We start from the raw sequence: 14,023 nt of genomic DNA, 5'->3' as shown, positions 1-14,023 counted from the left end.
ATAATACTGTCAAATAATGAAGTGTCCTCGCATTTTTTTGGCATTTAAAAAAGGGTTTGGACTAGTCTCGCAGAATTTGCTGTCGTTGCTGTCTGTGAGGGGCATAATTCCTGCCAAAAGTTTGATTAGAAAATCATCCTCATTGTAAGTCAATGAAGCATAACCAAGAAATTTTATGAACTGGCCAGAGGTGATTACGAAGAACAGTAAATAAGTTTGAATAATTCTTACTAATTTAGTACAAGGAAACATTTAGCCTGTTGTAATCCATTTTTGTCATGATAACATGCTGTAAGATTTGCAGTTTAATATGTAAAACTTTCTGCACGCATATGAAATATAAAATCATTTTGTTTATCCTTCAAGCTCAGTTTCGGGGGAATGCCATTTTCCGGAAAGCCAAGCTTCAATGGAAAAAATTTCAAAGGTTGCATGGAGACTATAAATTACAATGGAGTGAACATCACCGACCTGGCCAGGAGGAGGAAGCTAGACACATCTAAAGTGGTGAGATCATGAGCAGGGTCAAAATCATTTTATATCTGAAATGAGGTGGCTAAGGTTATGCCCAGCAGATGAAAATAAGGTCCTGTTGAATGAACTGCATAAACACCCAGAGATAATCAATTAGCATTGAAAATTTAAAAAATAAGCTGTTTGTAGATTATTGTAATTTTTAATGACACTCTTAATTCTGTGTGAGATGCTCATTACAAAATTGTTAATTTCTGCAGGATTTCTGTTAAATTCTTTTAATGTAGCATTGCTGCTGTCGGATTAAATCATTTACAGTATACAGTATGTTACTTTTTTATATGAAAAAGACTTTTTGTGTGAATAAGACTTTTAAATCTTATCTGTAATTTCATTAGAACAAAGAACATAGAACAGTTTTTGGTCAGCAATGTTTTGTCACCTTTGTAAACGTACTCCATGATCGATCTAACATTTCCCTCCTACACCAACCATAAAACTCCATTTTGCTTTCATCACATGCTTATCTAAGAGTGTCATAAATGTCCTTATTGTATCAGCCTCTACCATCACTCTGGTTTACAGGCATGACCACTCTCCTTATAAGAAGTCTTTCTCTGATAGGTCTCCTAAATTTTTCTCCACTCAACTTAAACGGATGTGCTCTGGTATTTGTCATTGCTAACCTAAGAAAAGACATTGACTGTCTATACCAACCATATCCACTTAAAGTTTCAAGATTTCTGCAAAAATGTGAAACGTGAATTACTCCCAGGCTTGAGACGATACTATTTTGCAATGCCTCTGCTACAATATATGAAAGAGCAGCTGCTGGTGACAGGCCTTTTATTCCCCATTAAAGTACTGTTCTTAATGACAGTATGGGACAGGGAGTTCAATGCGGTTTGCTGAATGTCTGAGCCACATTTTTGCATTAGCTGCGGCTGTATGGTATTTTCCAGAAATAGTTCGAAACATTTGGCTCATTATTCTCCAGTCAATTATTTCAGCTGTTGCTTAGCAGCATCTAAAGAATAGGTGGTCTTCATGTCAGCACTTAAACTAGGAAGGCACTTTTCTGTAGTACTGTGAAAATGCCAGTGTTTATAGGTACCATCTTTTGGGTAAGTCTTTAAATTGATTACCCACTTGAGTTAGCACGGTGAGAGGTGGATAATTAAGGACATCTGAAAAGAAATGAAACATATTTCAATTATTTTAAAATTATACATTAACTTAAGTAATATAAATTGATTAATTCCACTAACTTTAAGTAGAGCATAAGGGAGAAAAGAAACAATTACTTACACTTACTGTAAATTTTAATCCTGGTTGGTGACCTCCTTCAAATAAATGGAATAAGATAGTTTGGCTGGCATAAAGATTATCTAACCACACTGCTCAGCATGTTTAGGCTGTACACCAGGGCAGTGTAGTCACAAAAATCAGGGACAAGCCCTAACTAATGCACTGCAGCCAGCTGGCATTTCTCTGTGGAACCCCAAATGACAAACAAAATGAATCAACCCAATATTCAGTCTTTAATAAATTTTAATCATTCTTGTGCACTATGGGCAAATTGGCTGTCAGGTTTTCTTATATTGCAATAATGATTATAGTTAAAAAGTTGTTTATAAAACATTTTTGTGACACATGGGACCCACAAAATTATTATACTGTACGTGCAGTTGTTTCCCTTCTTAGTTCATGTAAACTGGAACTCATCTCACTCTGCTGTGGTATGCTGAACATTTCTGTTGCACTAAATCAATAAAGCAGCAGACTTTGCCATATGTTTCAAGAAGCATTGCTATTGATTCCTGTACTCTTGATTACAAAAAGAAGGCTTGAATGAAATACTGCTTCACAGATCAAACCTATTGTTAACTTCTGAGTTTGCACTTCAGCTTTCCTATGGGGAGTTCACTGTAAAACAGTTAACATATATTCACTCAGGCTAAACTCTGCGGCTCCATCGTGCTGGCTCTAGCTGGAACTGCCCTTGGTTAGCTGTCAAAACTGAATCAAATCCTGAAGTGAGCTCATAATTCTGCTGTGACATATGGAAGGCTGAATCTTTCAGTACTCCACCCAACAGCCAGGCTCCATCTCGCTCAGTATAACAATCTTAATGAGGTAATTGCTACTCAGATCCTCCATAAGGTCCAACATGGGTGCAGCATCCAGAACGCCTGTTCTTTCAGTGGGATTTTCAGTTCTTAGGCACAGATTTAGTGGAAACAGGAAAAGGTTTTTGATTGACATAATTGTTTTAATGTATTCTTATATATTTTAATTTCCTTTACATCTTAAATAAATTTAAACTATTTTAACATTATTTTCATTTCAAAAAAATTTCTCTGAGACCAATGACAATTTAAAAACTGTTAAATAACTTTAAAAGAAAGTAAAGTTGCACTCAACTCCAGAATTACCTCTGAACAGGGGCATCTGCTAAATATTATTGGTCCATTATGTAGACAAAGATAAGGCACTGACAACAGATTAAAAAATTACAACATCTATTTTCATATCTATGTATGTTCATGAATACCTTAAAGATATGTACACTCTGTTAGTAATAGGATTAACTTTTTTTCTGATGTTCAATTGATAGAATTGTGAATCTAACCCTTAGATCTAACCAGTGGACAATCCACTAGACTATCTGCTCAAATACAGAATCATTTCTAGTAGATTTTTTTGATGGATCAGTCTTGAATGTGGGAATTATTAAAAAAAATACACTCTTCCTATATTATGTTGCACAAAGGCAGGCAATTTGGTGCATTATTTTGCTGTTATTGGCAGTAATATAAATTCTTCTCCTCAAGCAATATGAATTTCAGAATATCAATAGCTTTTTTAGTTTGACTAAACTGTCACATATTATGATAACTATTGTAAAAGGATCTTGGGACTTACATTCTCAATAACTGTTGCTACAGATCAGCTCTTATAAGTATAGGAAATTTAATAAAATATATTCCTGTTGAGCAGACCCTTCAGTGAGCTATTATAACTGAACATTGGGATATCTATACTGCTGATACAAGCACAGTTTTAAAATGACAGCTGGAGATGCCTTTCATCAGTAATTATTACTAATCAGGTCAACAAGGAAGAACAGAGAAACATCAACAACAGATTGATTTCTATAAAGTTCAAGCTGTAAAAAATAATTTTCCTTTTACGTTGAGTCGTGTGTATTTAAATACCTTGAATGCAAGCAAAACAATAGTATTAAAATTTTGTTCCTGCATTATTCTGTTGATAACCTTTCTGTGAAAAAAGTAGTTTCACAATTGAAATTGAAAATAGAATTTGGAATTTAGATTTTTGTTGAAGAATAAATTTGACATTTGCTGACACCGGACACACGTGTGTTCAGATCTAATTCAGGTACTGGTGATAAGAGAATAAACAACTGTGTGGCCCAGTATGACTGGATACCATGATACCTGTAAAACACAGCAATATGAGCCAAGGCTTATACTTACAATATTTCAAGAATATTGCCTGCATTCAGAGGAGGAACTTCTTTAGCCAGTGGGTGGTGAACTGTGGAATTCATTGTAACATATGATGTGTTGCAAGTCGTTGGATATATTTGAAACAGAGGTTGATAGGTGTCAAAGGTTAAGGGGAGAAGGCAGAAGAAGATGGTTGAAAGGGATAATAAATCAGCCGTGATGGAATGGCAGAGTCAGCTCTTCGAGCCAAATGGCATAATTCTGCTCCTATGTCTTATGGTCTTATTCAGAAACATTGAATCCCCTAGAGTACTGGACAAAAGAAATTTCCTTTATGGTACAATCTTCTAAATGATAATTCTTGATTTGCCAAATTTTTTAATCAAAATTTCATTATAATATTAAATGTTACAGTATATGATATAAATAAATTACAACTTACAAACTGCTTTTAAATACTTTATTATCCCATGCTTTTAATGAAAGGCTGAACTGTTTTCTGACTAGCGAGTTATCTGAAACTGCCCTTGGTTCACATTGTTGATTGTAGTGTGGTTTCACGCACAGCCTTCAATTGGGAGGTTGCCCCCAGCTCAATAAGCTGAGGGAAGACCCTGCTTCCAGCAGTAGTAGTCTGCTAGTCTCACAGAATGCCTTGGGCAGCAATTCAGATCCTCAACCAAAATCCTAACCAAGCTGTCATCTAAAATTAATGTTTGTGACATTTAAGAAACTCAAGCCCTGTCACAAATACAAATTTTGTCCAAAGAATTAGTTATTTAGTTTTCTCAACTTAAAACACAAGGAAAAGCGGACACACACTATATCAAACACATTTAAATATATTGAATTAAATTAAGTTAAAAGGGTTATTAATTTTCCATACTAAGCTGTGGCATAGTATGGAAGCTTCCAAGCCTGGGAGTTGGGACATCTGAGAAACGGCACATTGCCCCATTGGACCACATGAAGAGTTCACGCGTAGGTGCCCTATGATTTGACACTTGATCCTTACATATTGTTCGGGTCAAATTTGATCTGTTTTGACATTTGACAGCAGTAAAAACACCCTAAATACCATTTTTTTTTGCTGAAATTTGATGACTTTTCCAAAGTGACCCAAAATGTGCAAAAATGAAAATATTTAAAGATTTTATACTTTTGTACAGGTGCTACAAATTTTCATACATTGAGGCTGCTCCGGGTCACATTTGACCCGTATCTATTGAAATGGATTTTAGATCTTTGAAACATTAATTAAGGATTAATCACCCATTTATTAATGTCAGATAAGCTATTTATACATTCTAAATAGATCTGTGGTTCAAAATTTGGTATAGACACTTGTTATGAGGGGATTCTTGGGCCGGGTCAAAATTGACCCAGACCATACTGTGAAGGTATAGAATATGAACAGGTTGCCTGGGTTAAATGGAGTGAAGGGTTGGATTTTAGCCCGTGTTCGGAAGTTGTGGTCTTCTGCCTATTAATTCCGTAAAAATGGATCCTTTAGCCTTTCCAAGAAGAGTTGCCCCAAGATGCATGATAACGATAGAGAAAAAATTGGTGAAGTATTATATAGAATCTTAAAAACATCTGAAGATAAAGGATGTCCAGAATAAACTCAAGGATTAATAGTACTAAAAAAGATGAAACTTTGATACTTTGCCTCACTTCTTATCAATAACTCTCATTACTAAGATATAGCAATGAATGAAGAAACAAGATAGTTTCTCTGGACAATTACTATAAGACCATAAGACATAGGAGTTGAATTAGGCCACTCAGCCCCACTCCCCAGCCTTCTCCCATAACCTTTGATGCTGTGTCCAATCACAAACCTATAAAGCTCTACCTTAAATACACCAAATGACCTGGCCTCCACAGCTGCTTGTGGTAATAAATTCCACAAAATTCACCACCTTTTTGCTAAAGAATTTTCTCTGCATCTCTGACTTAAATAGATGCTCATCTATCCTGTGTCTGTGCTCTCTTGTCCTGGACTCCCTCACCATGGGGAATATCCTTTCCACATCTACTGTCTAGGCCTTTCAACATTCAAAAGGCTTTAATAAGATCCTCCTTCATCCTTCTAAATTCCAGTGAGTACAGACCCAGAGCTATCAAATGTTCCTCATATGATAACCCTTTCATTTCTGGACTTATCCTTGTAAGCCTCCTCTGAACTTTCTCCAATGCCAGCACATCTTTTCTTAAATGAGGAGCCCAAAACTGTTCACAGTTCTCAAGGTGAGGCCTCACCAGTGCCTTATAAAGCCTCAGCATCACATCCTTGTTCTTGTATTCTGGACCCCTTGAAAGGAATCTAGCATTGCATTTGCTTTCCCCACTACTGACTCAACTTGCAAGTTAATTTTTAGAGTGTTCTGCACAAGGACTTCCAAGTCCCTTTGCATATCAGATGATGCAAAATACTCATTTGGTTCATTTGCCTCCTCCTTGTCTCCTGATATTATTTCTCCAGCCTCATTTTCTAGCTGTCCTATATCCACTCTCATCTCTCTTCTATTTTTAACATACTTGAAAAAGTGTTTACTATCCACTTTGATATTATTTGCTGGCTTACTTTTATACTTCATCTTTTCCCTCCTCATGATTCTTTTAGTTGCTCTCTGTAGATTTTTAAAATCTTCCCACTAATTTTTGATTTGTTGTATGCTCTCTCTTTTGCTTTTACATTAGCTTTGTCTTCCCTTGTCTGCCATGGTTGTACTATTTTGTCATTTGAGTATTTTGTTTTTGGAATACATCTATCCTGCACCTTCCTCGTTTTTCCTAGAAACTCACAGCATTGCTATTCTGCTGTCATCCCTGCCAGCAGCTCCTTCCAATTTACTTTGACCAACTCCTCTCTCATACCACTGTCATTTCCTTTACTCCACTGAAATACTGTTACTTTCAGACTTTACTTTCTTCCTATCTAACTTCAAGTTGAACTCAATTATATCGTGATCACTCCCTCCTAAAGGTTCTTTTATGTTAGGTTCCCTAATCACCTCCAGTTCGTTACATAACACCCAATCCAGTATAGCTGATCCCCTAGTAGGCTCAATGACAAGCTACATTAAAAACGTATCTCATAAGTATTAAACAAGCTCACTCTCTTGGGATCCATTACCAACCTAATTTTCCCAATCAACCTGCAGGTTGAAATTTCCCATGACTATCATAACATTGCCTTTTTGATACACCTTTTCTGTTTCCCATTGTAATCTATGGTCCACCTCCCAGCCACTGTTGGGAAGCCTGTATATAACTGTCATCAGGGTCCTTTTACCCTTTCAGTTTCTTAACTCAACTCACAAGGATTCAACATCTTCCAATCATGTCACATCTTTATACTGATTTGATGCTTTTCTTTACCAGCAGAGCCACTCCACCCTCTCTGCCTACCTTCCTATCCCTCTGATATAGCATGTAACTTGGAATTACAGCTCCCAACTACAATCATCCTTCAACCATGATTCAGTGATGGGCTCAACATCATTCCTGACAATCTGTAATAGTGCAACAAGATCATCCACCTTATTTCTTATACTTTGTGCATTGAGATATAACACTTCAAGTACTGTATTTGCTACCCTTTTTGACTCTGAATTCCTAATGCACTGATACTCACCCTGCTGGCTGCAATTTTGTCCTATCATCTGCCTGTCCTTCCTGACAGTCTGACTGCATACCATCATTGCTTTTTTACAATCCATCCTATCCTGAGTCCCTTCACTCTGGTTCCCACACCTCTAGCAATTTTGTTTAAACCTTCCTCAACAGCTCCAACAAATCTACTCGCGAGAATATCGATCTCCCTTGGGTTCAGGTGCAACCTGTCACTTTTGAACAGGTCATACCTCCCCGAGAAGAGATCCCAAAGATACAAGAACCTGAATCCCTGCCCCCTGCACCAGCTTCTCAGCCACACATTAATTTGCCAAATCATCCTGTTTCTACCTTCACTGGCACGTGGCACAGGGAGCAACCCAAAAATTACTACCCTGGAGGTCCTGCTTCTCAGCTTTCTACCTAGCTCTCTAATTTCTCTTTTCAGGACCTCTTCCTGTGTAATTGGTACCAATATGTACCGAGACATCTGGCTGCTCTCCCTCCCTCTCTAAAATGCCGTGGACATGATACAAGATGTCCCTGACCCTGGCACCAAGGAGGCAACATACCATTTAGCTGTCCCTTTGACATCCACAGAATCTTCTGTCTGTTTATCTGACTATTGAGTCCCCTATCATGACCGTTCCCCTCTTCTCCCTCTTTCCCTTCAGTTACAATAGAAACAACAGTGATATCTGATAAACTGTGGAACCATATAAAGGATAAGTCATCAAGTAAGATGGAATGCAATGATTCAGAGTTTATGTTATTTAACTATTCAAGAAAGAATATAAATATAGTGAACTAGTGTTAGGTCAACATCAGTGAGAGCAAAATATTGGAAGCATTACTTAAAGATAAAATGAAAAATGTCTAAAATACAAAGATATAATGAAGGATAATCAACAGAGAATTCTAAAGTGTATGATCTGCTCAACAATATTATTGAACAAACTGAAGTAATACACACAGAATACCGGAGGAATTCAGCGGCTCATGTAAAATCTATGAAGAGGAATAAACATCCAATGTTTTGGCTGAGACCCTTCAACTGGAGTAATAGAATGGATCTGAAATTTTTGACTTTTAAAATTGTCTTTGATTCATAACTTAAGATCTAAGACCCCATAATTTTCAGTCAAAATATCTGGAGCCAGGGAACAAGGGACAAAATAGATACCCAACCAACTACAAAGCAGAAATCCAAGTAGGGATTAAAGGTAATTAATTGGACTGGCAGAAGACATGTTCTGGAACTAATGCTTTTTACCATATACATAAATGCTTCAAACTCAGGATCGCAAGATTGATATTAACAACACATTTGAGGCTACAGAAAACTGTAACAAATTAAATGCTAAGTGGATTTCAGTGTCTCTAAGTCTGAGGTGCCAGATATTACTGGGAAAAGAACCTCTGAAAATAATGGCAAGTAACAATTTAAGCTAATAAGCCCTCAAGATGCCCACAGGGCACAGAGATGAATTTATAGCATACATTTCTGAAGGGCTTTAATTTTGTAGATGTGGAAACGTTATTCCCAATTACATGGATGTTCAAAAAAGGATTTATAACTATAAAGTAGTCACCAATATACTGTATCCAATTATAAATCAGGAGGAAAGGAGTTCTTTACATAGAGAATGGTAAAAAAAAAAATCTGAGACTAGTAATCCATCTCACCTTGTGGCAGTAAAAATGATGCATATTATTGGCTGAATGCACTTATAACATTTATCTCCTTTGAAATCAATGGGGCTAGTGTTTGAGTACGATAGAAAATACCGTCATCACAACAGAGCATGTTTAAAGGTAGAGGATTAACTTCTAAACACTGGGTCTTGCTACCACATGGCAGAAATATATAAATACATGGCAGAAAGGAATAGAACAATTTAGTTTGTTGTGATGACAGAAACAGAGTACAAATATGGGGCATAAACAAGGCATGTGTCTTCTGATTGGCTTGTTTCTGCCCGGCAAGTTGAATGCTATCAACGTATCTACCAAGTTAATTGCAAGGTGATGTTCAAGTGGTGATGGTACCAGAGGTAACTGCATACATCACTGAGGAAGTCAGCCGATCTTTGTTTAAGGAAAACAAAATGGAAAATCATTAATCCATAGTGAGAGTGCTATTCCTCCTCTGTAAAGCAAACAAAAAGATCTTGTACTCCAATAAAATGAAGTCTTAACTTAATGGGAATTAACACAGAAAATCAAAATAATCCAGTGTGTCTATCTAGAGCATAGGTTCCCAGCCTGGGGTCCATGGACCCTGGGGTCGCTTGCTTAATGGTATTTGTCCATGCCCGAACAAAGTTTGGGAACCGCTGATCCAGAGAAAAGACAAGATGGCTGCACCTTCCCACCTGCAGTACCACTGGTTCCTGTAGCCACTATCCCACCATTATAATAATTGACATTGATTACATTCACCCTCTTGAATATAACAGTCAGCACTTTTCTACAACTATTTCACTCAGCTCTTTGTTAAACATTAGGTAAACTTCAGATCCAATTTTGTGTTGAGCTAGCTGATCAGAATCGGCAACAATTTGATTCTTATAGTTTGGGTCAGTATTATTAAACTAGGTATCTTGAGGACGTAACTAGTTCCTTTGATTAATGAAACTATCCAAGCAAAGAGAAGTTCTACAGCCCCTGGCATAATTTCATGTCCCCCAAAGAACTTGACAATTAATAAAGAGTATTTAAAGTAAAAAAATATTGCTGGAAATATTGCAGATCTGGCATTATCTGTGAAGAGATGAATGGAATTAACATCTTCCATCAAGACCATTCAGAAATTCAATTGAAAAACCATTGATTTCAGTTTTAATGCTATTTCTCCCTCACTTGTTGCTTAGTTCATAGAGCATTTTCTGTTTTGATTTCAGGTTTCATGCATCTGCAGTTTTTTTACTTCCCATTTTGAAATGTAGCCACTAATATAAGAAACATGGTAGCCAATATCCATAAAGCAAAGTCTGACCTGTGTTCATCAGGGCACACAGAGGTATCTTTAAAATATCTCTGTGGGAGATTTGACATAAGCCTCACCTGACTGATGTTCCCTCTGACAGTGCAGCTCTATCTTGATATTTTAGCAGAATGATATGGTAGAAGTTTGCAGATTTCTGAAGAGAGTTGTATCATAAGACCATAAGATATAGGAGCCGAATTAGGCCAATTGGCACTTCAAGTCTGCTCTGTCATTCCATCATGGCTGATTTATTATCCCTCTCAACTCCATTCTCCTGCTTTCTTTATTATTATTGTTTTACCTTGTTCTGCATCGATGGACAATATGAACAGTAGATATAAATTGAAGGGATGGAGGGGTGGGTGGGATTTGCAACATATTTCTGCAAGATTGTCTGAGGAGAACTAGCGTCTACATTTGATAGTAATGTTTTCTCTCCATTTTTTTCCCTTTCAGGGTAATTTGAGTTTCTCTTGTGTAGAATCTCATGCCATCCCTGTCTTTTTCAATAGCAGCAGCTACTTGCAGCTGCCTGGACGCATGAACCAGGATTTGTTTTCTGTCAGCTTTGTGTTTCGGACATGGAACCCCAACAGTTTGCTCTTATTCAGTAAACTTGCTGCAGGTTATGGAACAGTGGAAATCAACCTCAGTGAAGGAAAAGTCAGCATCAACATCAGCATCAATCAGACAAAGATGAACAGCATTGAGATCTCAGCAGGTATGTGATGGGGAAAAGCAAGGATAAATGAAAATCTTAAATGAGTTTTGGGGGAAAATGCAAAAGATGAAATATGAAACATATCAAGGAAACCATTTTAAAAATCCACCAATTATCATTAACTTTAAGATCTCATTGTATTATGCATTGTTGATGTTTTAATATATGTTATGTGAAAAAATATTCAAGTATTTTAGGTGAATAACTGATGCTGCATTGTGAAGCAACATAGTTTACAGTACACAACTGATGTTTTAAGATTCCTGAATTTTACAGGATGAACAGTTGTATTTAGTATTGTTGCTTCAGCATCTCCTTCTTGGACCCCTTCATTTGTATCCTGCAACTCAATAATACTTCAAAGTATAAGGATCTGAATATTGGCCTGGATCTGGGCCTGGTCCTCCTCTTTTTCAGTGATTTGGTTCACACAGCTGCGTGATCTTCCAATTGCCCTGAGTATCCAGTTGAACTGGTGGCCTCACTGCCATGGGGAACCTGTGAATCAGAATGGACTATAAGTAGGTCTCCAGTACCAGAACGAAGCCCTAACCATGGTTGCCAAAGGCCTTTATTATTTCTGGTGATGAAGATCATTTAATACCAGTTAAAACTTATTTAAATGATAAACAACACTACATTTCTTTTAAAACAATTACTGACAAAATAATTTATTAAACAAAAGGGTAAATAGTTTTGCTTTTTGTTTATTTTACAAAATATTTTCCAGAATGATAGACAACCCTGTTCAAATGAAAGGGCCATATGAGGTTTGAAGATATAGCTAATGTAAAGTGAGGTGGCCATATGTTAAATGTATCCAGTCAAGTGCCCTACAACACTTAGCCAAGGTCAGAATTATATCATCCCTGACTCAGAGGGATGGGAAGTCACACCTGAAGTACCAGGTATAGTTTTAATCTCCTTATCTATGGATGAATATATTTGCATTGGAAGCAGTTCAAACTATGTTTAAGGTAACTGCAAGGATTTCCTCCAAAATCACAAAGATGTGTGGATTGCTAGTTTAATTAGTTGCTTTAATTTACCCTTGAGTGAGTAGTCATTTTAAAGTTAGTGCAAATGCAGCCTCTATTCACATGGAAGACACACAGGTTTGGATATTGTAGTGTAAATTATGTCGTTTTTTTAAAATTGTTTTTATTCCGTTCTTAATAGTGGATTTCGGTTAATTGGCCATTGTTTAATCAGGGCAGCTGCTTATTTGGGATAAGCAGCAAAACCTAGTCGAGAAACTAGCCGGGGTTCCCTTTGTTTATTTGGGTCACTATGCCGCTTAACTGGGACAAGAGACTATTGCTGAATAGTTTCTAACTAGTGTCGGTTGTGTGCACTTGTATGACTGTTAGACACTACACCATACTTAAAGTGAATAGTTATTAAATAGCATCAGTTGTATATGCTGGTGTTCATAAAGCAGTGATTTTTGTCACTGATAGTTGGCGAGAAATAAGCAGTAAGACAAATCAGAACTGTTTTGCTGTCTGCAGTTTCATGCATTCTGGCTTGGGGATGCCAGAAACGGCTGGGAGTGAAAATGAAATTATTTCATTACTTCAACAAGCTAGGAACTGGAAAGAATTTGAAGATATTGAGAATCAACTTGAATGTTACAATGAAAAGGAAGATTTGGAGGATTTAATTGTTGAAAGTATTGTATGAAAGCCATCCATTATCTGTACTTGGTGTTTGCACTGATTTTGTTCATTTACAGGCAAGCAAAAGAACTCAGCAGTATACATAAGGTGAATTCTCCTTTGATAACTATTAGGAATAAATACACAATCTGATAGTATTTTCGACATATTGGTAGTCACGTGGTACTGCAGATGCTGGAAATCTAGAGCAACACACACAATGTGCTAAAGGAGGTCAGCAGGTCAGGCAGCATCCACGGAGGGTATAAACAGTTGACGTATTGAACTGAGACTCTTTGTCAGGACTGATGAAGAGTTCTGTTGAAGGATCTCAGTCTAAAACATTGACTGTTTATTCCCATCCATCGATGTTGCCTGAACTGCCGAGCTCCTCCAAAATATTGCAATGTATTGGTAGTGTTCTAATTTGCTCCGTGTTTCGTTTAAATACATAAATTGTTACTCAGATAAATAGTAGTTAGTCTTTTTATACCTTTGAACTATCTCCATTAAATTCTGCTGATTGGGGCAGCTGCTTAATTGGTCCAAAACATACTGGTCCTGATTTGAACCAATTTACCCCAATCGACTGTATTTTCATGTTCCTAGTGCTACTAAGTGCCGGGGATGTCAAAGACAGTAATAGAAGTTCAGTACACTGATAACTTTGTTAGCTGGCAGAGCAGGGTGGGAAAGGGGGAAGAGGTACTACATGGAAATCTGTACCATGTCATTCTAGAACAAAACAGCCTGACTCTGGTAAGCAGCTAACATTTTGGGGTAAAAAAAGGTTTGTCCTAGAGGCTCAGTAATATTTATTGATATGACATTTTTGTTCCCAAGCAGCAATTACCCTTCAAGGCCGGATGGTTCCTGTGGAGTTATGCATGGATGCTTTGCCCAAGGGTCAGGAAGCTTGCTGTTTTATGCAGGTTTAGATGGTTAATGAAGAACAGCAGGTCTTCTCACAATTTGAAACTGTGAGCATTAACATTAAACAAAAATTGCTCACTTAGTGTTTTCTCAGTGGCTTATTTTGGATGCTCTTAAACTTGACATTTTTCTGTCTGACACCTAGTTAATGGAAAAA

The 14,023-nt window shown here is 37.0% G+C and overlaps 1 protein-coding gene across 2 annotated transcripts in view; it reads left to right on the top strand.

The window, feature by feature from the left end:
• Nucleotides 1-14,023, top strand: part of LOC140732153 (contactin-associated protein-like 2) — a 1,811,541-nt gene that overhangs the window by 844,454 nt on the left and 953,064 nt on the right. For both annotated transcript variants that reach the window (XM_073054373.1, XM_073054374.1), the window contains exons 7-8: nucleotides 367-507; nucleotides 11,011-11,275. In XM_073054373.1, coding sequence (XP_072910474.1) covers nucleotides 367-507; nucleotides 11,011-11,275 — 406 coding nt within the window. The remainder of the gene's footprint in view (nucleotides 1-366; nucleotides 508-11,010; nucleotides 11,276-14,023) is intronic.

This window comes from Hemitrygon akajei, chromosome 8 (assembly GCF_048418815.1).
Source record: "Hemitrygon akajei chromosome 8, sHemAka1.3, whole genome shotgun sequence".
NCBI lineage: Eukaryota > Metazoa > Chordata > Chondrichthyes > Myliobatiformes > Dasyatidae > Hemitrygon > Hemitrygon akajei.
This window is presented reverse-complemented; position numbering and strand designations above follow the sequence as displayed.